General features: G+C 49.6%; 1 protein-coding gene across 2 annotated transcripts in view; it reads left to right on the top strand.

Moving 5' to 3' along the window:
* Positions 1–25,256, top strand: part of SCARA5 (scavenger receptor class A member 5) — a 136,472-nt gene that overhangs the window by 74,239 nt on the left and 36,977 nt on the right. For both annotated transcript variants that reach the window (XM_055428089.2, XM_088837831.1), the window contains 4 exons: positions 5,451–6,125; positions 19,903–19,983; positions 22,648–22,746; positions 24,586–24,642. In XM_055428089.2, the coding sequence (XP_055284064.1) occupies positions 5,451–6,125; positions 19,903–19,983; positions 22,648–22,746; positions 24,586–24,642 (912 nt within the window). The remainder of the gene's footprint in view (positions 1–5,450; positions 6,126–19,902; positions 19,984–22,647; positions 22,747–24,585; positions 24,643–25,256) is intronic.

Genomic DNA, 25,256 nt, shown 5'->3' on the forward strand with positions numbered 1-25,256 from the left:
CTGTCCATCACCAACTCCTGGAGTTTACCCAAACTCATGTCCATTGAGGCGGTGATGCCATCCAACCATCTCAGCCTCTGTTGTCCCCTTCTCCTCTTTCCTTCAGTCTTTTCCAGCATCAGGGTCTTTTCCAATGAATCAGTTCTTCATATCAGGTGGCCAAAGTATTGGAGTTTCAGCTTCAGCATCAGTCCTTCCAATGAATATTCAGGGCTGATGGTGTCACAAAGGGAGCTCTGGACTCAAATGACCTGAATCTAAAGTCAGTCTCCTCTGTCTACCAACTGTGTAAACTTGTGAGTTACTCGACCTCTGTGTGCCTCAGTTTCCTCGTTTGGAATACGAAGATCATAACAACACTTGTAGGCTTATTATGGAATTAAATGCATTAATATGGGAAGTACTTAGAACATGTCTGGCACAGAGTAAAGACTCGGGAGATGCCAGTAATTATTGTTACTCTACGATGTATCTTCCCCTTTGTGAAAGTATGAAAGCTAAAGAATAGAGTAATTAAAAGTAAATACAGCAGACAGAGAGATAAATGAACTGTTTGCATAAACATGAATTAAGAGAGTCACACTCAAGGAAGAATTGTTCCCTGTTGAGGACAGCAGACATCTGGAAGGGATTAAATGGGGGTAAAAGGGGGTGGGGTAGTGTGAGCTGAGAACACACTGTGACTGTTGGAAGGAGATAATTCATTTCTGGGGTGGGTAAGTGATCCCAAAAGAGGGAGGCTGCTCTGGACTTCTACAGCATGACTGGATGCCCAAAGAGTATTTACTCCTTCAAATAATTTTGTTCTGATTAGACTGAGTACCTAAAATACCCATATCATTCCTTTGAGCTAATGCATTAAATTAAAAAAAACCCAGAATCAAATTGTAAAGATAGGTAATGCATTGCTTTGAGAAAGTCACTTCTAAAATGCAAATATACTCACATAAAATAACAGGCTACCATTTTGTATCTGTGACATTTAACCATATGAAAATTGTAATACTCATTGCATTGAGGTTTTATTGAAACTGGCACATTTAAAAATCTATAATGTACATGTTTGCATGTGTGCTAAGTCGCTTCAGTTATGTCCGACTCTTTGTGACCCCATGGACTGTAGCCTGCCAGGCTCCTCTGTTCATAGGATTTTCCAGGCAAGAATATTGGAGTGGATTGCCATTTCCTCCTCCAGGCGATCTTCCCAACCCAGGGATCGAACCTGAGTCTCTTATGTCTCCTGTATTGGCAGCTGGGTTCTTTACCACTGGCGCCACCTGGAAAGACTATAATGTACTTACAAATAGGTATAACTTCTGGGAAGTGATTTGGCTAGAATTTTTTTTTCTTTTTGTGATTTGGTTGGAATTTTTAAGACTTATAAAAATGTCTAAAACTTTGGCTCTACTAATCCAGCTTCTAGGAATTTATTGGTAGGAAAAAATTCAAGAGAAGGAGGGACCTTTCTGCACTTGTTTTCCATGATTGAGAATGTGTAAATTACCAGGCATCTCCCTGATGGGCTTTTAGGCGGCCATCAAAAGGATAATTATAAAGGACAGATGGGGAAAGTGTGAAATAATCATTCACAAATTTAAAAGCACAGAAATTGAATTGTAAAGACTGGGTATGCATTTGGATGGAACTAGAAAAAAATGGAAAGGAAACCCGTGTTCTTTGTTGGAGGTTGTGAGATGGTGGAAGAATTTTTTTCTTTCTTTTATTTCAATTTATGTTAAAATTGGTTGTGCAATGAAAAATAGTCAAAGACTCAGATGGACTCTCTCGGAAGGGGTAGCTGATTGTCAGCCTTCACCATATGGGCAAGTTTCAGTCCAGTTTTCTGAGAAAGAAGGGGTCTCAGATCTGAAATCTGGGGGCTGGATGGGCAAGGTTGGGGACCTCCCAGGGCACAGGGACCACCTGCAGAGGGAGGGAGGGGCTGGTGGGAGCAGGCAGAGTGGCTTTAAGGAAAACTGCCTCTTTCATGGTGTTGCCTCTGACAGGCTTGAGTTAATGAGCATTAAAATCAATTAGTTGCACTGTTCCTCTTAGTCACTCGCAATCCCAATGTTAAAACCAGAATTAACAAAGCTAGTGTTTTACTGCTTCTGATGAGTTGTGGTGTTTCTTTGGCTCTCAGAGCATCAAGAGCACAGACTGACACTGAAATATCAGGCTTTCTGGTTTCCAGCTGCCCTGTCTCAAATGCTTGTCAATCAATCTGGTTGAGTATTTGACAATCAGGTCCTGGCCTGCGATGACTTCTTAGGCAGACAGTTCCTGTGGTTACTTGGGTTGTGATTGCATCATGATTGCATGTGATTGCATTTCCCTAGAACCTTTACTTCTATTGACAACTCTTTTCTAAAAATATTTCTTTATTTGGCTGCATAAGGTGTTATTTGCAGCAGGCGGAATCTTTCGTTGTGGCACATGGGCTTTCTAGTTGTGGCTCGGGCTTAGTTGCTCTTTGGCATGTGGGATCTCAGTTCCCTGACCAGGGGTCAGACTCGTGTCCCCTGAATTGCAAGGTGGATTCTTAACCACTGGACCTTTCCAGGGAAATCCCTTGACTCTTTCACTAACTTTCCAGAGTAGTGGGGCATTGAAGGGAACCGCTGGACCAGGATTCAGGAAGCATACTGTTAGGCAGGTCATGAATATGCTCATGGCTTCAGTCTCTTTATCTGTAAAATGGGGAAACTTTTTACCAAAGACTGCCAAGACTCAAAGTCAATGATACAAGTCTGAAAAACTCAGTTTGGGCCATAGCAGAGAGTCTTCTGGGAGAAGGCAATGGCACCCCACTCCAGTACTCTTGCCTTGAAAATCCCATGGACAGAGGAGCCTGGTGGGCTGCAGTCCATGGGGTCGCTGAGGGTCAGACATGACTGAGCGACTTCACTTTCACTTTTCACTTTCATGCATTGGAGAAGGAAATGGCAACCCACTCCATTCTTGCCTGGAGAATCCCAGACACGGGGGAGCCTGGTGAGGTGCCGTCTATGGGGTCGCACAAAGTCGGACACGACTGAAGTGACTTAGCAGCAGCAGAGAGTCTTCTGCCCAGAATGAAGTTGAACACCCCTCTTCTAAACTTTGCCCAGTCTTTATACACCATGGAAAAAACAAATTTAGATCAAGCCCCACTCTGTAAGGGGATGTTGACACCCTGTTATGTGAAGAAGAGGTTAGCCAGGAGGTATGGAGGCTCAGAAGCTAGTCAAGAGACAGCAGATGAAGGAACTGCTGACTTTAACCAGAAACTGTTACATAGCCAGGATGTGATCACTGTCTTTGAGATTCTGAAGAGCTGTCTTGTGGGAAAAGTAAAATTCACTAACTTTCTGTGACCTCAGAGGGCAAAATCAGTGGTTAGAGACTACAGGGAGGCAAATTTCAAGTCTGAACAGAATACAGAACCTTCCAGCACTTAGAACTCACTGAAAGTGGAGAGAATGGGTATGAGCAGAGGTTGGGCATATGATTTTCTTGGAGATTACAGTGCCGAGTGAACACTTCAATGTTGTTGCCTATTTTCATTTTTTTGTTTCTGGGTGTGCCATGTGCGATGTAGGATCTTAGTTCCCCGACAAGGGGTCGAACCCTGCCCCCTGCAGTGGTAGCACTGGACTGCCAGGGAAGTCTCAAGGGAGAATTTGTAGTGGGGCTCAAATGCCCCTCTAATGCTGTGAGCCTCTGAATGTAATCTGAGATGACTTACATCCTCCAGGGTGGCCACCATAAATGCTGTGCACTGGCAGAAGCATCAGCTCCAGCACTCACAAAACCACCTTCCTCCGTCCCAGCTTGAGGTTCAGGAAAGAGCTAGTGTACATGGATCCTCTCATCACTTGAACAAGCTGTGTACCAGATTCCCCGGCTCTGTCCATCCCAAGATTTCCAAGCAGAATTCCCTCTGTGCCTCCTTCGCCTCCACCTCCTACTCTGCCCCACCCCCACTGCTAGTTTCCATTTTTCTGGTGTTGGAGAAGGAAATGGTAACCCACTCCAGTATTCTTGCCTGGAGAATCCCATGGACGGAGAAGCCTGGTAGGCTACAGTCCACGGGGTCGCAAAGAGTCGGACACGACTGAGCGACTGAACGGAACGGAACGGAACGGTGTGTAGATCAGAGAGGGAGACAAAGCTGTGCACAGTGCACAGCAAACAGACCAGCATTCCTAGACAGCCCAGGATGTACCATGGTTTGCTGTGTCCCTAAGTGCTCCCTGTGCATGCAGGAGACACCGGATGCTAGATGATAATGACTCAGAGGCACGCCCCTCCCCTTCATATTGTGAACTAGCTGCTTATAATCAAGACATGAAAACCTCTCCAAGGGAAAAGGGTGGGAGACCACTGAGATGTTTGTTTGCCTGAGGAGGGAAATGCACACGTGCTAATTCATTCAGTTGTATCTGACTCTTCGCAACCCCATGGACTGTAGCCTGCTGGGCTCCTCTGACCATGGGATTCTCCAGGCAAGAATACTGAGTGGGTTGCCATGCCCTCCTCCAGGGGATATTCTCCACCCAGGATAAACCTGAGTCTCTTATGTCTCCTGCACTGGCAGATGGGTTCTTTACCATTAACACCATCTGGGAAGCCCCAGATAAGGGAAGGAATGAATGTCAAAAGCATCTCCCCCGGCCTAGAGAGAATGGGACCCCGAATTGAGGAGTGGGAATTACCAGCACTGCCCGGAGCCTGGCTGAGTCTGCTGCTGGCATGGTCCTTTTAGGCAGTTCCAGAGCAGACTTGGAGGGCAGCATCTGGGTTCCAGAGCAAGCAAGCCCTCTGGGTTGGAATCCTGTCTCCATGTCTTGCTGTGCTGCCTGGGGCAAAGGTAACAGCTTTAGCCCTAAAGGGGGGTAAATAAGGGTCCTTTGCTGCTCTTTAGTTGCTCAGTCGTGTCTGACTCTTTGCAACTCCATGGACTGTATAGCCCGCCAGGCTCCTCTGTCCATGGAATTCTCCAGGCTAGAATACTGGAGTGGTTTGCCAGGCCCTTCTCCAGGGGATCTTCCCAACTCAGGGATGGAACCTGCATCTTTTATGTCTCCTGCATTGGCAGGCAGGTTCTTTACCACTAGTGCCACCTGGGAAGCCCATAGATGAGTCCAGGGGTTCCTAAACTCAACCGCATCTTATAATTGCCCTGGGCTCTTTTTAAAGTTCCAAAGCCCGGGTCACCTCCCAGACCCATCCAATCACAATTTCTACAGGTGGGATCCCTGGCCAGGTGATTCTCACGGGCAGACGCGTTTGGGGACCACTGGCTGAACACCGTTTAGGGGATGTGTTAAGGCGCTCAGCCTTGGCCACCGCTGCTTTCCCTTCCTCCCATTGAGCGTCTCCTGCCTTCCAAGCCCGGGGCGGGGGTTGGCGGAGGATCTCCGCACCGTCTCATCTCTCCCCCTCCTCCTTCTCCTCCATTCCCGCAGTGTCCAGGCCCCGGAGCTCCCCGGACGACCTGAAGGCGCTGACTCGGAACGTGAACCGGCTGAACGAGAGCTTCCGGGACTTGCAGCTGCGGCTGCTGCAGGCCCCGCTGCAGGGGGAGCTGAGCGAGCAGGTGTGGAAGGCGCACGACGCGCTGCAGAACCAGTCGGACTCGCTGCTGGCGCTGGCGGGTGCGGTGCAGCGCCTGGAGGGGGCGCTGTGGGGGCTGCAGGCCCAGGCGGCGCAGAGCGAGCAGGCGGTGGTCCTGCTGCGGGAGCGCGCGGCCCAGCAGAGCGACGCGGCGCAGCTGGAGCTCTACCAGCTGCAGGTGGACAGCAACCGCAGCCAGCTGCTGCTGCGGCGCCACGCCGGCCTGCTGGACGGGCTGGCGCGCCGCGTGGGCGCCCTGAGCGACGAGCTGGAGGACGTGGGCGGCGCGCTGCGCGGCCTCAACCTCAGCCTGTCCTACGACGTGGCCCTGCAGGGCACGCGGCTGCGGGACCTGCGCGTGCTGGTGAGCAACGCCAGCGAGGACGCGCGCCGCCTGCGCCTGGCGCACCGGGGCTTGGAGCTGCAGCTCAAGCAGGAGCTGGCCGTGCTCAACGGCGTCACCGAGGACCTACGCCTCAAGGACTGGGAGCACTCCATCGCGCTGCGCAACATCTCCCTGGCCAAAGGTACTCCCCTTTCCGCCACCCACCGGGCCCTCGGGGACCGCGAGGGCCCCTCCCGCTCAGCGCTTCTTCCCGCAGGATGCACAGGCCTCCCTCAGGCCTGGGGGTCCCGCTCCCTCCCCGAGCCCACACCTCCTTTATTAAGTCTCGCCCTCAAAGACCCTGAAAAAATTCATCCAAATGGATTATGCGCATTTCCACGCCTGCACAGGATAAAGGTCCTCCTTGCCACCCAGCTCCTACCCCGAGACAGCACACACTTAGTGTTCACACCCCGAGCCATGAGAATGGCCAAGGGGGGCTCCCAGGGCCCTGGGTGGTCAGAGCCTTGGATGTGCCAGCCGGAGCCTCCAAGAGTTTGGGGTTGGGGAGGAAAGCAGGGCTCAAACTGGGGATAGGGAGGTGCTCCTCCAGTGCCCTGGTGCTTCCATTGTGTTGGGTTGCATCTCAGACATCTACAAGGCCTGCACTTGCCCAACTTTGTGGCCAAAGAGAGAGCCTGGAATCAGTAACAGGAACATGGATGGTTTAATGGAAAGGGGAGCTGACAAGTCTGAAGCAAGGTTCTTGAGTGACTCCCCACTGTGTGTGGCAGACAGCTGGCATGTTCTGGCGGTGGTCTTTGCTCCTGGGGGGAGGAGAGATTTCCAGTTATGGGGGGATTGGTTACCAGGGGAACCAGCATAGGGGCATGCCCCTCACCTCCCCTTTGATAAGCTGTCACTAGCTAGGGCCCAAGGCCAGTATGTAGGAAGGTCAGTGATGTGAGTAGGTGTGAGTGAAGCAGGCACTGGTCAGGTGGGGGATGGACAGAGAGCAAGAGAACAGCCATCTTGTGTGGCCTGACCATACACAGGTGGAGCTACAAAAAAGTGGGAGAATTCCAAATTTGAACCTGCCCTTCCACGCTGTTATAGAGCCATAGTTCATCCAGGTAGAAGAACACATTTTATTTTCTTTAACAGTATGTTAGCTTCATCTTTCACTCTTACATATAATGGCAAAAATATGCAGGCCTCCATCCAGCCTCTTGCTCCAGGTCCACAAACATCAGCATCTTTATAGCCAACCTCCCTCTCTTGCAGACCTGACTGACTGCACCCCTACCTCTCCCCCATGCCTTCCCACTACTGTCCACCCTGCACATCATTGTCAGAGGCACAGTTCGTGAAATGTACTTTTCCTGCACAACCCACTTCTTAGAACCTGCCATGACTCCCCCGAGTCTGCCACGTTCACCAAAAGTCCTTAGGCTGACAGCAGACAGTGATAATGCCACTTTGAACACCAGCTCTGTTGGGTACCGGGCTGAGTGTAACTCATAGAATGTTTTTTAAAAACAATCATGAGATTCAGGAAGCTGCTCACAGTGGCAGTGATGGGCCAGGATTTGAACCCCAGCTTTTCTGATTGCAGAGATGATGTGCTTTCCGCTGCATCCCTGTCCCTAGCCCATCTTTCCTGCCTTCTCCCCCTCCTGATCCCCTGTACCAGGGTTCAGTCTGCAGGGGCCAGTCGAGTAATATCAATGCATAAAGGGACTTCGGTGTCAGGGGAATAGTAAGGGCTATGACAGGTCTGGCCCATTTTGGCCTTGGCATAGACAAAGTCCTCCCATTTTTTCCAGAGAAACCAGAAACGTGGAATGTTCTAGAAATTTTTTAATTGTTTAACTCTGTGGGCCAAATACAACATATCTGTGGTTCCTGTATGGTCCGCAGACAGCCAGCTTGCACCCTCTGCCCTGTGTGAAGCATCCAGTCCAGTGGGACATGTCTTGTCCCTGCCCTGGAGACACACCCCCTCCTTGCCCACTCCCTTGGCTTTCCTCCAGCCATTCCTCCCACTGCAAAGCCCCCTTCTTCCTCCTCCTCATCCAGACCCCACTGCTTCTTCCCATCTCACTCAGACCCACCTCCTCCAGGAGCCCCCTGGCCTTTCTAGTCCACTGAAGTCTCCCTCCTCTGGGATTTTGTATTTATCAGAGCAGAAAGTAGTCATGATGGAGACTTCTACCTGCATAATACTTTCCAAATCTGGTTTATAATAATAAAACATCATTTGGTTTCAAAGTGGGTCCCCATCACCAACTGTGAGCTTGGTTGAAGGCAGGGTTCACTGGAGAGCCAATAGGATTTTTGCAGAGAAGCAGCTGAGGTTCCAGGAGGAAATACCTGGCTTACTTGAGGTCACACAATTAGAAATGATCCAACCCAGGGCTTTTGTTTTCAACAGCTTTAGTAAGGTGTAATTTACATGGCTTTCCTAGTGGCTTGCTCAGATGGTAGAGAATCTGCCTGCAATGCAGGAGACCTGGGTTTGATCCCTAGATTGGGAAGATCCCCTGGAGAAGGAAATGGCAACCCACTTCAGTATTCTTGTCTGGAGAATCCCATGGAAAGCCCATGTCATCAGAGGACTGGTTTTCTTCCCTTGAATGACTTTGGGTTTCACGTTTCAGAAATCAAAGAACAGGAGGCAGCATGTCTTCTTCCAAATCCACACACCTGGGGTCTCAGCTTTTCGTTTCCTTGGCCTCCCCAGTCTGCATGCTAAGTTGTTTCAGTTGTGTCCAACTCTTTGCGACCCCTTGGACTGTATGTAGCCCTCCAGGCTCCTCTGTCCATGGCATTCTCCAGGCAAGAATACTGGAGTGGGTTACCATGTCCTCCTCCAGGGATATCTTCCCGACCTAGGGATTGAACCCACGTTGGGTTATGCCTCCTGCATTGGCAGGTTCTTTACCATTAGCACCCCCTGGGAAGCACCACCCCAATTTGGTCAGCACTTAGTAACAGCAGCGACACTGAATCGTAACCTACAGTGAACGTACAGTTGAAAAGACATTTTGTCAACATTAATTCCCTATGTGGACATTAATGATCGCTAATCCTTACATCCTGCAAAAAGGGTGTTATTGAATCCATTTTATCTTTTTTCTTTTGGCCATGCCACATGGCATGTGAGATCTTAGTTCCCCAAACAGGGATTGAGCCTGAGCGCCCTGCAGTGGAAGCACAGAGTCCTAACCACTAGACTGCCAGGGAAGCCCCTGAACCCATTTTATAGTTGAGAAACTAATGAATTTCCCAATGTTTATTACAATTGGCAAGTGACAAAGTGACGAAGCCAAGATTCAAAGTGGGTCTTTCTGGCTCAAAAAAGCCTGTTCTTGTCACTAACTGTGGTACTTTCCAGGGTGGAGAGAGACGGGCTAGGAGCCACGAAGACAGAAGAGAAGGTGGTCCCTCAGGTCTATCCCTATATTTGGGAGTTAGTCACTCCTGTTTGGGCTTTCCGGTGGCTCAGATGGTAAAGATTCTGCCTGCAATGCAGGAGACCCAGGGATAGAACCTGAAGAAAGGAAGATCCCCTGAAGAAAGGAATGGCAATCCACTCTAGTATTCTTGCCTGGAGAATCCCATGGACAGAGGAGCCTGGCAGGCTACAGTCCATGGGGTCCCAAAGAGTCAGACACGACTGAGTGACTCACCCTTTCAGGGGAACACTTTTCCACCAGGCACGCCCCGTTCCTTCCTCTTCCGGTCCACAGATGATGTCCCCATGCTTCTTGCTGGTACAGCCTCCTTGGCCTTACCGAGTGTTTCATATCCTTGGTTTCTGAGTCCACTCTCCTTTTGGCTCAAGCTAAAACAGCTCCAGATCACCCATTTGCCACGGTTCTTCTGGTGGAATCCTCCAAGCAGTCTTTCTTTGGTTCTGAAACTAAGTTCCACACTTGCTTCCCTTGTACCGAAGTTTCCTCTCAGTTCTGCTCAGGACTGCCTTCCAGTCTTCAAGCTTTGCATTTTTTTAAAAATTAGTATTTATTTACTTTTGGCTGTGCTGGGTCTTCATTGCTGCACCTGGGCTTTGTCTAGTTGCAGTGCATGGACTTCTCATTGCTGTGACTTCTCTTGTTGCAGAGCATGGGCTCTAGAGCACAGGCTCAGTAGTTGCAGCTTGAGGGCTTAGTTGCCCCGTGGCGTGTGGAATCTCCCTGGACCAGGGATCAAACCCCCTGAACTGGTAGGAGGATTCTTTACCACTGAGCCACCAGGGATGTACCTAGCTTTGCATTCTTGATGAGCTGCTGGCTCTTCAGGGACGAGCACCATTTGGCCCCTGCCCCTCCCAGGACCTCCACTGTGCTGTGTCTCCCTGTCCCTCCTCCCTCTCTCATGGTTGCTGGGGACCCAAATAGTGTGATTTAAGAGAATTCTCTTTGGCATTCAGTTAAGTTCAGTTCAGTCGCTCAGTCGTGTCCGATTCTTAGTGGGATATAATTACCATGTAACTTCACCAACACAGAACTCTACCCTGGCTTTTGGATAAGGGGTTTTTAGCAGATAAGCTTTGCTGAATTTGTATATTGTGGTCTGAGTGGCTTTTCTTGACTAGATTTGTTCAGCTCCACTCAGTCTTTAAACACATACACCCCGCACACCCTCCCATTCTGCCTTTTCTTGGCTCAGAATCCACAAATGCTCCACTGTGTATATTTTTATGTATATGAACTTGTTTATGTTATTCTTGAGTGTGACCCCAAACGGTTGCATTCTCTCACTTTGTTATACAGTTTTCTATGGGTTTTGCCTCTGGCTCGACTTTTTGTATACATTCACAGCGGTGCTTTCTGTTTCCTGCTTTGCGTTCTCAGCGCTGATCATGTCTGTTGAAATCTCTCTGTGGCGCTGAAAGAAGCAGAGAACCTAGATGATCAGGCAGGCGAGGCATTCCAGGAGGAGGAAAGCTAACCAGAGAGGGGAGGCACCCAGGAAGGGTGGTGTGTGAGCAGAGGCCTGACGGCAAGACTCTGCAGCCACGTGTTCAGCTGCAGCAGGCTCTGTTCGCTACGTGGATGTTCATAGACTCCCAGAAGGTCAGAGTGACAAATAGGCTCTGAAATCAACTAGCCCATCCCTCGTTTTGTAGTTAAGGCCCTGGAAGCTCAGAGCAGAGAAATGACCTGCCGACATCAAATCCCCAGCCAGTGGCCCTGCTGGGCTAGAAGATTCATCTCTCAATTCATGAAAGCAAATTGGCAAAGCATACTTATCCGTGGGCTGCTTTTTCGAGGAAAAAAATAGACCATCGAGTAGAGAGTCCCATTCAACAAATGTTCATATGAGGGGACTGTGTCTCCCCGCTTCCCCCACAGTGGGTGGCAGGGGACTCTGTTGTTTCACCTTCCACATCCAACTCTGCTGGGAGGGGAATGGAGCAGATAATATTTAAATGAGCTTTCTTTTTTTTTTTTAAGTATTTATTTATTTTTGGCTACCCTGGGCCTTCTGCAGGCTCTTCGTTGCTGTGTGCAGTCTTTCTCTAGTCCCAGTGGGTGGGTTTCTCACATGGCTTCCCTTGTTTGGAGCACAGGTTCTAGGGTGCGGGGGCTTCAGTAGGTGTGACACATGGGCTTAGCTGCCCTGTGGCATGTGAGATCTTTGTTTCCAGACCAGGGATTGAATCCATGTCCCCTGCGTTGGCAGGTGGATTCTTAACCACTGGACCACCAGGCAAGTCCCTTGAGTGAGCTTTAAGCTTCTCTGCATTTGCAGTGTCACTGTCTCATCTTTTCTGTTTCATTGAAACAGTTCAGAGCAGAAGTGAGGTGAGGCTCTGCTGGGACAGGAGGGGAGTGCATGCTGTGGAAGTCATTAGTTGCACCCTGCCTTACCCATCGACCCTTTGCCTGAGGCTCTGGGGAAAGCTGGTTTTGCAGGCTGGCCACAGCCCAGTGCACACACTCGGGGCCCCAGAGAGGGTACACGAAGTGAGGCTCGAGAGCTCACGACAGTGTAAATGTCAGTGTAAACGTCAGTGATGAGAATCGGAGCCCCAGTAACATCAGGGAAGTGGAAGCAGAGCCATTAGTTGCAGGACCCCACCTCGGCAGCCAGCCTGGGGTTAGCATACTCTGCTGCAGTGTTTACATTACAGTCTCGGGTCACTGTTTCGCTGGCTTCAGGCCTGCCGCATCAGCTATCAATGAACATTTGTTCTTGGCAGGTCATTGTCTAGATTCCAGCACCCACGGGTCCCCCACCCCATCTCTCATTCCAGGATCCGGGAAAGGAGAATGAATTGCCTTTCCCTTCCCGTTGGCTGATCCCCAGAAGAATCCCGGTGTTTCTGTCCAATATGCATGTGTGCTCAGTCGCTCAGTTGTGTCTTGACTCTTCGCGACCCCGTGGACTGTAGCCTGCCAGTCTTCTCTGTCCATGGGGATTTCCCAGGCAAAAACACTGGAGTGGTAGACATGCCTGCCTCCAAGGGATGTTCCCAACCCAGGTCTCCCACATTGCATGCGGATTCTTTACCATCTGTGCTACCAGGGGAGGCCTTCTCCCCAGTCCCCAAATCGTTTGTTCTGAGCTGGAGATGCTTCCAGCCGGAGTGGCTCAGAGCAGTTGGGTGAATGCAGAATTGCGCTGGGGGGGTGGGCTAGACTGGTGGGCAGGCAGGGACCCTAGGCATGGGACTGCTCTGCTCCCATTTCCTCCTGTGGCAGGAGCTGGGAGAAGAATGTTGACACCAGGCCAGAAGCACAGTGAGGGACTCTGGTCTGTTCCTATGATTGAGGAGAAGTGGACTCTGCCCTCCTGTCCCAGCTTACCTCTTTTCCGACCTGCTCCAGTGATAGAAATGATGAGACGGCAATGGTGTAGATGGTGAGAATCTTAAAACTCATCCGAGCATTACTCAAAGAGAATGAAATAACGCATTTGCAGAAACATGAATGGGCCTAGAGATGATCATACTAAGTGAAATAAATCAGAAAGAGAAAGAAGAATATCATATGATGTCACTTACACGTGGAATCTGAAGTATGATACGGATCAACCTGTCTGTGAAACAGAAACAGACTCAGAGATACAGCGGACAGACTTGTGGTTGCCTTGGGGGAGGGGGAGGCAGGAAGGGATGGACTGGGAGTTTGGGATTAGCAGATGCAAAGTATTGTATATAGAGTAGATAAGCAACATGGTCCTACTATGTGGCACAGAGAACCGTATTCAGTATCCTGTGGTAAACCGTAATGGAAAATATGAAATATATCAATTCAGTTCAGTTGCTAAGTTGTGTCCAACTCTTTGTGACCCCATGAACTGCAGCACACCAGATTTCCTTGTCCTTCACTATCTTCCAGAACTTGCTCAAACTCATGTCCATCAAGTCGGTGATGCCATCCAACCATCTCATCCTCTGTCATCCCCTTCTCCTCCTGCTTTCAGTCTTTCCCAGCATCAGGGTCTTTTCCAATGAGTCAGTTCTTCGCATCAGGTGGCCAAAGTGTTGGAGTTTCAACTTCAGCATCTGTCCTTCCAGTGAATATTCAGGACTGATTTCCTTTAGGATGGACTGCTTTGATTTCCTTGCAGTCCAAAGGACTCTCAAGAGTCTTCTCCAACACCACAGTTCAAAAGCATCAATTCTTCGGTGCTCAGTCTTCTTTACAGTCCAATTCTCACATCTGTACATGACTACTGAAAACCTAACTCAGGATCTGACTACTTGGGACCTGACTTGATGTCATTTTCTCAGGAAGCCAGGCTGACAATCAGGGGCTTGCTTGGACTCCTCCCTTTCCTCTGCCTGCCCCCTTCACGACTCTCATCCAGGTGATTCCCGAGGCTTGTCTCTTCCTCCTCCCTCACTGCCTCCCTCATTGGGGCCCTCCCAGCCTCCCTTCCTGGCTCCAGCTTCTCTTTCTGGCCCACCGTTACTGTCTGACTGATCCCATCAAAGCTCAGCTTTCTTTACAGTCCAACTCTCACATCCATACATGACTACTGGAAAAACCATAGCTTTGACTAGACAGACTTTGTCAGCATATTGTAAATATAAAAATATTATATATATATAACTGAGTCACTTTGCTACATAGAAGAAACTAGCACAGCATTGTAAATCAACTATACTACAATAAAATTAAAAACAATGCTCATGCAGGGACCACTGGGATGGCTGACACCATATAACAGCTTCCACGACTCCCCAGAAGTCATTCCTTGAATCTCACCCATGTGCTGGATGCTGTGTGAGCCCAGGGCCGTGGAGAGTGGGGCTCTAGTCTCTGGGGACCACAGTCTGAGAGGAGTGACAGTGATGGGCGCATGGGTATAGGGTGGTCTGTCCAGACTCGGATGCTTCCTGGGGAATCTGTGCACAGTGATACTCGAGGCTCCTCCCAGCTCTGAGATGTGGGGGTTCCGCCATGGTGCCCTCTGAGAGCAGAGGGGTGAGTGTGAAGGTGAGCTTCAGAGCTGAGAGCGATGGGTCTCTTAGAAGGGAAAGGACTTGGCTAGAATTTGGGGACACCATGAGGAGAGAGCTTTGCCTGAGGTGGAGGAGAATTTGTATCAAGAAGCATCAGACTGTGAGTTTGCAGAAGAAGGGGTCAGGTTGGCAATGATTTGCAGGAGTCTCCAACAGAGAGGGCAGCTCGTCGTAGTGTGAGGGGCTTCCAAGGGCTCCGAGATCACCTGATTCTGATGGGATCAATCAGACAGTAACGGTGGGCCAGAAAGAGAAGCTGGAGCCAGGAAGGGAGGCTGGGAGGACCCCAATGAGGGAGGCAGTGAGGGAGGAGGGAGAGACAAGCCTCGGGAATCACCTGGATGAGAGCTGTGAAGGGGGCAGGGCAGAGGAAAGGGAGGAGTCCAAGCAAGCTCCTGATTTTCAGCCTGGCTTCCTGAGAAAATGACATCAAGTCAGGTCCCGAGTAGTCAGATCCCGAGTTAGGTTTTCAGTAGTCATGTACGGCTGTGAGACTTGGACTGTAAAGAAGGCTGAGCACTGAAGAATTGATGCTTTTGAACTGTGGTGTTGGAGAAGACTCTTAAGAGTCCCTTGGACTGCAAGGAGATGAAAGCAGTCCATCCTAAAGGAAATCAGTCCTGAATATTCACTGGAAGGACTGATGCTGAAACTGAAGCTCCACTACTTTGGCCACCTGATGCAAAGAGCTGACTCATTAGAAAAGACCCTGATGCTGGGAAAGATTGAGGGCAGGAGGAGAAGGAGGTGACAGGATGAGACGGTTGGATGGCATCACCAACTCAATAGACATGAACTTGGGCAAACTCTGGGAGCTGGTGAGGGACAGGGAGGCCTGACATGCTGCCGTCCAAGGGGTCGCAAGGAGTCAAACATAGTGACTGAAGTAGAACAAATAGATCCCAAGAATGCATCACCAGCAGTCAGCACTGATTTGAAGAAGTGCTTGGTCCTCAGAGCTCCAGACAGCCTGGCCCCTTGAGGCCCAGACTGGCCACATTCCAGGCTCCTCTGAGTCAGCCTGGCTAGTACCACCCGAGGCCACGACTGAGCCCTGGAAATCAGCACCTGCCTTCACTAGCGACCCTGGCTTCTTCCCAGTTAATCTCTAAAAAAGGTCTTCACTAACCACTTGCTGTTGTTGTTTAGTCTCTCAGTCATGTCTGGCTCTTCACGACTTCATGGAGTATAGCCATGAGATTCCCCAAGCAAGAATACTGGAGTGGATTGCCGTTTCCTTCTTCAGGGGATCTTCCCAACCCAGACATTGGCAGGTGGATTCTCTACCACTGAGCCTCCAGGGAAGCCCACACTAAGCACTTAGTTGTGTCTTAAAAACTCTATCCATGTGTAGGATATTTTTAGAATCTGGCTCTTATTGAACTGGCAGGGGGGTTTCAGATGCGGCTATTCTGATAGCCATCCTCTGTAACCTCAGCATAGTTCTGATGAAGCGTTTTGAAGAGTGGGGTACAGATGGTCAGGGGCGGTCTTGCCACTCATAGGTTCTCAAGCCCGTTTATATCCACCATGTCACTGAGTTCCCTTACTCCTCTCTGCAAACACCTGAGGAAGGAATTTCTACTTCGGTTTTACAGACCCAGAATTTGAACCCAAGATCTCCATCCTCAAACCCCATCTTCCAAGTGATCTCTGCCCCCCTGATGCCTCTCCATCAGAGTTAGTCCACTGGGGAGCATCCTGTTTTTGCCAGAACTGCTGCTGGGAAGGTCCATGTGTTGGGTCACACCCACCTTGGAGTGCATAGAAGAAATGGAGGAAATGGTCCATAGCATCATTGACCTGCGTGAGCCCAGGGTGCCGAGTTTCCCATGGGGAGGGCAGGAAGGAGCAGGGAAGAGTGAAAAGGGGTGGAGTGGTCTGGGGGCAGGGAGGGTGACAGTCCTGTGACAACTGGTGATGGGCAGAGATTCAGGAACTGCTGTCAGCAGTCTTTGCAGCAGCCTTGACTTGGCCAGGGGGTTGCTGGCATGGGCATTTTAAAGCTCACGTGCTTCTTTCCCCTGGCTTTCTCTGCGGTGTAATCTTAGGCGTGTTCCCAACAGGTGTGGTGTCTCGGTTCTGTTGTCTGAAAGCTGAGGTCCACACGGCCAGTCTTACTTTGTTTTTCTTCCTAGAAAAGAGGAGTGAAAGTTGCTCAGTCGTGTCCAACTCTTTGCGACCCCATGGGCTGTACGGTCCATAGGTTTCTCCAGGCCAGAATACTGGAGTAGGTAGTAGTAGTAGCCGTTCCCTTCTCCAGAATCCGCCTGCAATGCGGGAGACCTGGGATCTTCCCAACCCAGGGATCGAACCCAGGTCTCCCGCATTGCAGGCGGATTCTTTACTGGCTGAGCCACCAGAGAAGCCCTGGTGAAGATAGGAAGATGATTACAAACTGCGGTCCTCCTCACATGATCAATGCCTTGTTTAATGATTTGTGCACTTTTCAATTGTTGATTCCTTTTTTCCCCTGTTCTCATGCCATTGAATTCTTAAACCGCTGTCAACTTTGGTTAGGGTCTGAGGACAGTGCCAACTTTGGGAATGTATCAGTACATCTTGATCTTGGCCGCCTGGCTGTTTTGTGTGTCTTAACACCCTCTGATCTCATATACTCATTCATTCGGCAAATATTTATTGTGCAAGTATGACTGCTAGGGGTCGAGTATACATGTTTTGGTTTCCTAGGGCTGCATGACAGCACCACAACCTGGGTGGCTTATTGTTGTTTAGTCACTCAGTTGTGTCCAACTCTTTGCAACCCCATGGACTGTAGCCCACCAGGCTCCTCTGTCCATGGGATTTCCCAGGCAAGAATACTGGAGTGGGTTGCCATTTCCTCCTCCAGCGGATCTTCTTGATCCAGGGATCGAACCCAAGTCTCCTGCATTGGCAGGTGGATTCTTTACCACTGAGCCACCAGGGAAGCCCCTGGGTGACTTGAAACAACAGAAATCGATTCTCTCACTGTTCTGCAGGCTGGAAGTCTGAGATCCAGGTGTGTACAGGACCATCCTCCCTCTCAAAGCTCTGGGGGAGAATCTTTCTTGGCCTCTTTCTGACTTCTGATGTTGCTGGCTATCTGTGGTGTTCCTTGGTGTGTAGTTGCATCGTTCCAACCTCAGCCTCCATGGTCACCTGGCCTTCTGCCCATGTGTCTGTCTGTCAGGACACCAGAAATTGGGTTAGGACCCACCCTACTCCATTCTGACCTCATCTTAACTAATTACAGCAGCCAAGTCTCTGTTTTCAAAGAAGGTCGTATTCTGAGGTCCCAGGTGGACACGAAATTGGCAGGGACAGTTTGACCCAGCGCAGTATAGTTGGGGCATTTTCCTTGGTCCTCTTTTTTGTCTCTCTGAGAAGCCAGAATGGAGAGCTTAGAATCTGGGTCTTCACAGCCAGTACAGAGATGCCAAGGGTGTGGTCCTGTCTCAGGGAGCTGGCCATTTTGTTAGGAAAGAGAGAACATGTACACTCGTGGCTACAGGACACGGCAGTGTGGGAGAAGTTTCAAATAGCACCAAGGACATGTGTTCAAACAGGCTGTGCCCACATGTGGCAGGAATGATGGATCAGAGAAGGCTTGGCCACGAGAGTGGCAATGAGCAGTGTTGGTGGGCAGGTAGTGATAGGAGATTGATGGGGAGGTCCCCCTGCCTCGCCAGCCTGGGAATAGCAGGCTGCAGGGCATGAAGGGTCAGGTCTCTTCTGGGAATGGTGTGACATCTAGCATGATGAGCGAGGCAGGGTGGATGGGGCCAGACAGCCCCGAGCTGATCCACGGCTCCCTCACTCACTAGCTGGCTGCGTGGTGATCTGAACCCAGCATGTGTGGACTGACTCGGATCACACAGGGGGCCCTGCCGTGCTGGAGCCTCGCCGTAGAGGGAGGCCCCACTGAGGAGCATTTAGAAACCCCTCTTCCATCCAGGGGCTCAAACTAGAAATCTGAACCTGATCCTGGCTGCCTCCTCTGCTTTCACCTACCTTGGCTAAGGTCTATCTCTTCTACCTCTTAACAGCCACTGACATCCCTCCTCATGGCTACTTCCCTAATTCAGGGCTCCCCCGCCTCTCAGCTGGGTGCCACCTCCTCCTTGGCCTCCCTGCCTCTGTTTCCCCCTGTTCCCATCCCTTTTCCAATACTGCAGCCTGAGCGCTCTTCCTTGTGTGCAGATCTGGCCACACTTGTGTTGCAGGTCCCTCCTGTGGCTTCTGGTGCCCTCAGGGTCAAGTTCAACACTTGCACCAGGCCTCAGAGACCCTCCAGTTTCTCACCCTTCTTACCCCATCATGTGTCCCCCTGGCTTCCAATCCTACCAACTCTCACAGATCTTATGGGGATTGTTCTCTCTGCCTGGAACTTTCCCCTTTCACTGTGTCTTAGGTTAAGGCTGTTATAACAATACCACAGGCTTCCCTGGTGGTTCAGTGATAAAGAATCCACCTGCCAGTGCAGGAGACTTGGGTTTGGTCCCTGGGTTGGGAATATCTGCTGGAGAAGGAAACAGCAACTGACTCCAGTATTCTTGCCTGGGAAATCCCATGGACAGAGAATCCTGGCGGGCTGTAGTCCATGGGATCACAAAGAGTCAGAACTTAGCGACTAAACAACAATACCACAGACTGGCTGGGCAGCTTAAAAGGCAGAGATTTCTTTCTCACAGTTCTGGAGGCTGGAAATCTGAAACCAGGATTGGGTTCAGGTACAAGCCTTCATCCTGGCAATGGCTGCCTTCTCGCCAGATCCTCCTATAGCAGATAAAACATGCTTGCCAGTACCAGTGTGAGGAAGGGAGGGAGAGAGACTGCTCTCAGAGGTCTCTTCTTATAAGGGCACTAATCCCATTATGGGGGCCCCACCCTCATGACCTCAACTAACCTTAATCATCTCCCAAAAGGCCCCAAATCCAGATACCATCACATAGGAGGGTAGGACTTCAACACATACATTTGATATTGGGATGAGGGAGCCACAGTCATTCAGTCCGTAACACACTCCCACTCCTCCCTTTACTTAGCCACTTCTGTTCTTCCTTGCAATTTCACTGTAGATGTTACTTCTTCCAGGAAGGTTTCCCTGATTTCTGCCTCCCTCCACCCCACAACACACACACACAAAGGTGGACTAAGTAGGGCCCCATGTGCCTCCAAAGCATATTTTTGACTCTTCCTTTCTGTGGGAGTGAGGGTTTTTTTTTTATTTCTAATATTTATTTATTTGGCTGCATCAGGTCTTATTTGCAGCACACAGAATCTTTCACTGTGGCCTGTGGGCTCAGTAGTTGTGGCCTGAGGGCTTAGCTGCTCTGCATCATGTGGAACCTTAGTTCCCTGACCAGGAATCAAACCCGTGTGGCTGCATTGCAAGACAGATTCTTAACAGCTGACCCACCAGGGAAGTCCCTCAGAGGGGGTTTTTGATTCCTCTGCAGGCGACCTGCTCCAGAAAGCCATCCTCTAACCTTAGTGCTGTTTGTCACCCTTTCAGGACCACCAGGCCCCAAAGGTGATCCAGGGGATGCAGGGAAAGAAGGCGAGCCTGGAATCCCTGGACTACCTGGACTTCGAGGTAATGGGTGCCCCGGGAGGGACCTGGACATACCAGGAAGGGAAGGGACTCCCCATCCATCCCTGACTTTCTGTTTTATCGTTGCTGTCGGTGATAGGGCTCTCAGGGCAGTCCCTAATCGACTCAGCTTTGGACGCCCTGTTCTGTTAAAAGACTAAGAGGTTGTTGGTGTAACACTGTGTGTTTCAGTCTCTTAGTCGTGTCCGACTCTTTGTGACCCTCTGGACTGTAGTTGTCAAGCTCCTCTGTCCATGGGATTTTCCAGGTGAGAATACTAAAGTGGGTTGCCATGCCCTCCTCCAGGAGCTCTTCCCTACCCAGGGATTGAACCCAGGTCTTCCACGTAGCAAGCAGATTCTTTACCATCTGAGCCACCAGAGAAGCCCTGTTGTTAATATAAGTCAGTTAAAAACATATATAAGTTCTTTCTGATTTGGAAAGCTTAAAACATTGTTTAAGTGGTGTACCATTAGGATGGAGCAAATCCTTTTCCATAGAAAGTACCAGGATCTGAAGGAAAAGAGTGCACGGGAGTATCACAGCTCCCTGAAGCCTCTCCCCACCCTGGGAGTCAGGGCCCCCGAGACCAGGCTTATCGGAAGGAATCGAGGGTGTCTTCTGATCCAGAGCAACCCTTCAAGGCCCCTGAGACCAGGATCATCGGAAGGAATCGAGCGTGTCCTCTGATCCAGAGCAACCCTTCAAGTATGCCGCACCCCCTCGGCATTTCCTGAGTCCCCAGCACTTGACTGCTTGCTTCTGCAGAAACCACCCCAGTCAGTAGATACCTGTCCTCTCCTGCCCTGTGCTGCATGCCCTAGTGACAGCCTGGAAGGTCCAGTAGCTGACAGGGAGGGTACTTTGGGACCTTCCAGAAAGACTGTGTTCTCCTTAGATGCCTTGTCTCAGGAGTTCCTGTTCCATTGCCTTATCAAACTTTGCATCCCAGCCTGTCAATTCCGGAGCCTCTGCTGTGAGCAGCATTTTTCTAGGAGAGTGTAGAGTCTTCTTGGGGCTTCCAGGTGGCTCAGTGGGTAAAGAGTCTGCCTAGGATGCAGGAGATGAAGGAGACATGGGTTCGATTCCTGGATTGGGAAGATCCCCAGGGGGAGAGCACAGCAACCCACTCCAGTATTCTTGCCTGGAGAATCCCATGAACAAGAGGAGCCTGGAAGGCTATAGTCCATAGGTTGAAAAGAGTCGAACATAACTGAAATGACTGAGCATGCCTGCATGCTCAGGCATTAGATCCCGGAGGTTGGGGACCCATGTTCTAAGTGATGTAAGAAAAGGGGAGGCTTATCAGAGGAAAGGTATCTGCTTATTTATGTCAGGAATTACACCTCCAAACCCTCTCCTTCCTAAATCTCTAAGGAGGCTGCAAATGGGAGAAGGAGGCAGAGGCTGGTGGAGGCGGAGCTCACAGCCTGGCCTTCACTCCTAGCCTCTGCTTCTCAGCGCAGCTCCCTAAACTCAGAAGTTAAGGATGCCCAAGGGCTTCCAGAGCGGTGGAACCTCTTTTTCTCCTTCAGTCAGTGATGGGATGGGGGACCCCTGGGCATATCCTGCATGAGATTCAGAATTCCATGACAGCAGGGCTGTTGGCCTACAGGAATGTTATGTTAGGGGAAAAAAAGAAAAGAAATCAAGCCCTTTTCTGATGTCCTTCCACCCTCTTGGGACCCTGGTCATTTGGTGTTTGCTGTAGAGGAATCATAAGTGAAAGACAGATTTCTTCATGTCTTGGAAAAAGGCCAAAGAAAACGAACTAAGATTCAAAGCAGGAAGAACAATTAATTAGTTAATCAGAGTGCCCTGCTTTGCGGAGATAACTTCGGGCTTAGGTCAGGCCTCCAGGGGCGGAGGCCTCACTGGGTGAAAGCAATTGTTGATTTCCGGTCTCCATGGTGACCTGCGCTTGTGTCACAGGCCTTGTGGCTAGGAGCCCTGGGGTCTGATGGATCAGCAGCCTGTCTCGCCCCAATTACTGAGCTTTCGGACTTCCTCCCTCCTTGTCAGCCTGCCGTCCCCTTCTCTACACTTGCCTGTGTTTGCTGCAGGGAAGGGACCTATTTTTTTTTTCCATAGAATGAGGAGTGATTTCATTTTCTTCTTACCCTAAATACCAATAAGCCCTTTTCATCCAGCATGAGATGAAGCCAGCCCATCAGGGCTAAGATCCTGTCTCCAACAGTGTCTGCTGTGTGACCTTGGGCAGGTTGCCTCACCTCTCTGGGCCTCAGTTTTCTCATTCCTAATACAGGTGGAATAACACCTCAGATTATGGGGAGGATTAAATAAGATACTTAATGAGAAGCATTCAGGAAAATGCCTGACACATTCAAAAGGCTCACAATTTTTTTGCAAATCTAAATCTCCAGCATAGGTAGAGCTAAGGAAAGCTCACCCAAATGAGTTTGGCACCTCCAACATTGCTCACAATAGACTTGGACGTTTCTTGGGGAGGGATCCAGACTCACTGGGTTAAAGGTGCTGATGGGGAGAGTTTGTGTTGGCCTTTTGGGCTCTGTTTTTGCAGCATCTTTAACTGAAAAAAATCAAGAAGCAGAGGCAACAGGAAGATGCATGGTTGAGCCAGACAGTGGTTACTGAGGGCCCTTCCAGTTCTGAGTCTGAGGCCCGAAAACTTTCTTGTCTCCCTAGGTCTGCCAGGGGAGAGAGGGACCCCAGGACTGCCTGGCCCTAAGGGCGACGAAGGGAAGCTGGGAGCCACTGGACCAATGGGCATGCGTGGCTTCAAAGGTAACACTGCACCTCAGAGCATGCTTGCTCACCACCCACCCCTGCGCACCAACATGGGCACAGGAGTGTAGACTGGGTTCAAATTCTGGTTCTGCCACTGACCCGCTGAGTGACCTCGAGCAAGTCACTGAATCTCCTTAAGCATCTGCTGCTTTTCTTCCTTTTTTTTTTTCTTTCTGGCCATGCCATGTGACATGAGAGATCTTACTTCCTGGATGAGGGATCGAACCCATGCCCCCTGCAGTGGAAGCGTGGCATCCTAACCACTGAGCCACCAGGGCATTCCCATTAAGCATCAGTTTCTGCATCCCCAAACTAGAAGTCCTTATGATGCCTTAGTTCATAGGGCTCTCCTGAGGATTACATGGAATGTATATGAGTGAAAACATGGTAACTCGAAAGCACTGTAGAAATGCAAGGGAGTGTTCCGCAGTTGTAGTTCAGTGACGTAACCAGAGGAAACCGGGCCAGGAGACTACAAACCCAGGGTAGCCCCTCCGTCCAGTACTGCCAGGTTCCTTACAGTTTGTCATATTCTTCTGATCCCCCAAATAGTTAAAGCTTTAACCAGTTCTCAGATTTCCACTGTCCATAGTGTTTCTTCTGACTTGTTTTCCTTCATGTTAATAGTCACCTTGTTCATTTTCAGGGGAGCCCACTTTATAGTCATTCCCATCTTTTCATGTTCATTTCAAGTGTCCAAACCTCCTAGCACCATTGCAGAAGAAGAAATCTGACCCTCTTTCCCTGGTCTTTGCCTCCTCACTTATTCTCACCCCACATCAAGGATGACCTGTTAATCTTGGATCACTGGGAATTTTTATTCTACTTTCTGACTGGTGATTAAACAGACTGAGGTTTTCCTTCCTCTTATATCCACATTTTGAAAAGACTGATTTTAAAACACATTACAAGAGCAGCACATGCTTACTGAAAACAATTTAACAGCACAGAAACGTATAAAGCCTAAAGCAAACAGTGAGTGCCCTCCTTCGTGATCTCTTATGTGCTTGCCTCTGAGAGTAACTACTGTAAACACTTTGGAGCACATCCTGCCAGCCTTTTTTCCAGAAGCACATTCATATTTACATATATGGTTGCCTTTCTCAAAGCTTGGATCACACAAGGCATCTTCCCCTGGAACTTGCTGGCTTCCTTTTCTTCATGAGAGAATTGGCCATAAGCTTTTGAATTGCAGTTGTCTTTCTGGAGGCACTTGGATGGAATCCCCTGGTCTTTTTAATGTCCCCTTGAGTGGTGTCAGGACCTTTCAACTTCTTTGTAGAGTGAGATGTTAGCTGAGAAAAGAGCTCTGTTCTTTTAACCATATCCTGGGAAGGAAATGCCACAATTCCCTGGAAACTCTCCCTCATGTTGTATAGCCTCCCCCACCAAAAAATCTTCCTGATGTAGAACCTATGTTTTTCTTTGTAACTGAGGACCCTCCCTGCTTCCTTTTCTCCCTGCATGCTTATTAGAGCAACCTTGGATTTGAGCTTCTAACATTTTGGCTATTCAATAGGAGTATCTTTTCTTTGTCTTCTCCCTATGGGATACCATGCACTCCTTTAAGTCTGTGCTGCGATGCTCCTCTGTGTTTTAATTAAGAGGGAAGGAAACTTCTCGGCTTGGTGCCCACCCACCCTGCTTCCAAGGAGGACTGGACAGGCAGCATAATTGACTCAAGCTCTTACCCTTCCTGCCATACATACCCTTCAGGTCTGTGGGCTGCTGCCTCAACATTTCTCTGGTTTGGGGTTAATGTCTCCTGCAGATAAGACTTTGTTCACCATGCGGATTTATTTCCATTTCTAATGTGGGTTTTCCTCTCTGTTCTAGGTGATCGAGGCCCAAAAGGGGAGAAAGGAGAGAAAGGAGACAGAACAGTGGATGCCAGTAAGGAAATTCTTCTGGGGTCACTGGATTCTGAGTTGGCATGGGTGTGGCTGTTGCCCCAAGCAACCCCACAAGTTTTGGGGTCTGGAAGATGGAGCCATTGGCCCCGACTCCAGTGTCAAAGAAGCTACCTACCTGCTCTAGGGCTCAGTTTGTCCAGCAAGAGAGAATTATACCCCAGGGGCACAGGCTATGTTTCCAGTGGTTGTGTGGAAGGGTCTGGAGGCAGACTGCCCAGGCTTCTTTCTGGTTGCCTCACTATGTAATGTGTGCCTCAGTTTTCTCATCTATAGAATGGGAATAAAAAGTGTTCTTACATCATAGAGTCATTGTGAGAATTAAATGAGTCAATCCATGTAACTGGTGGTTAGGACACATAGTTAGGACTCAGTATTAATTGTTAGTATCCTATGTAATACACCAATTCAGACAGACTTTCTCAAATCATCAGGGATGCTTGCTAAAATTCAGTTACTGACTTCATTAAAGAGCTTGACCTACCTGGGTGGTTATATGGGAAAAGGTGTTGAGGCTAAGCAGAAACCTGTTTGGTTTTTTCCTCTACTACTAACTGAGCAGTGATACTAGAGATCTCATTTGGCAGACCACTGAGT

The sequence above is a fragment of the Moschus berezovskii genome, chromosome 7 (assembly GCF_049115385.1).
Source record: "Moschus berezovskii isolate FMDL1 chromosome 7, NW_MosBer_1.0, whole genome shotgun sequence".
Classification (NCBI taxonomy): domain Eukaryota; kingdom Metazoa; phylum Chordata; class Mammalia; order Artiodactyla; family Moschidae; genus Moschus; species Moschus berezovskii.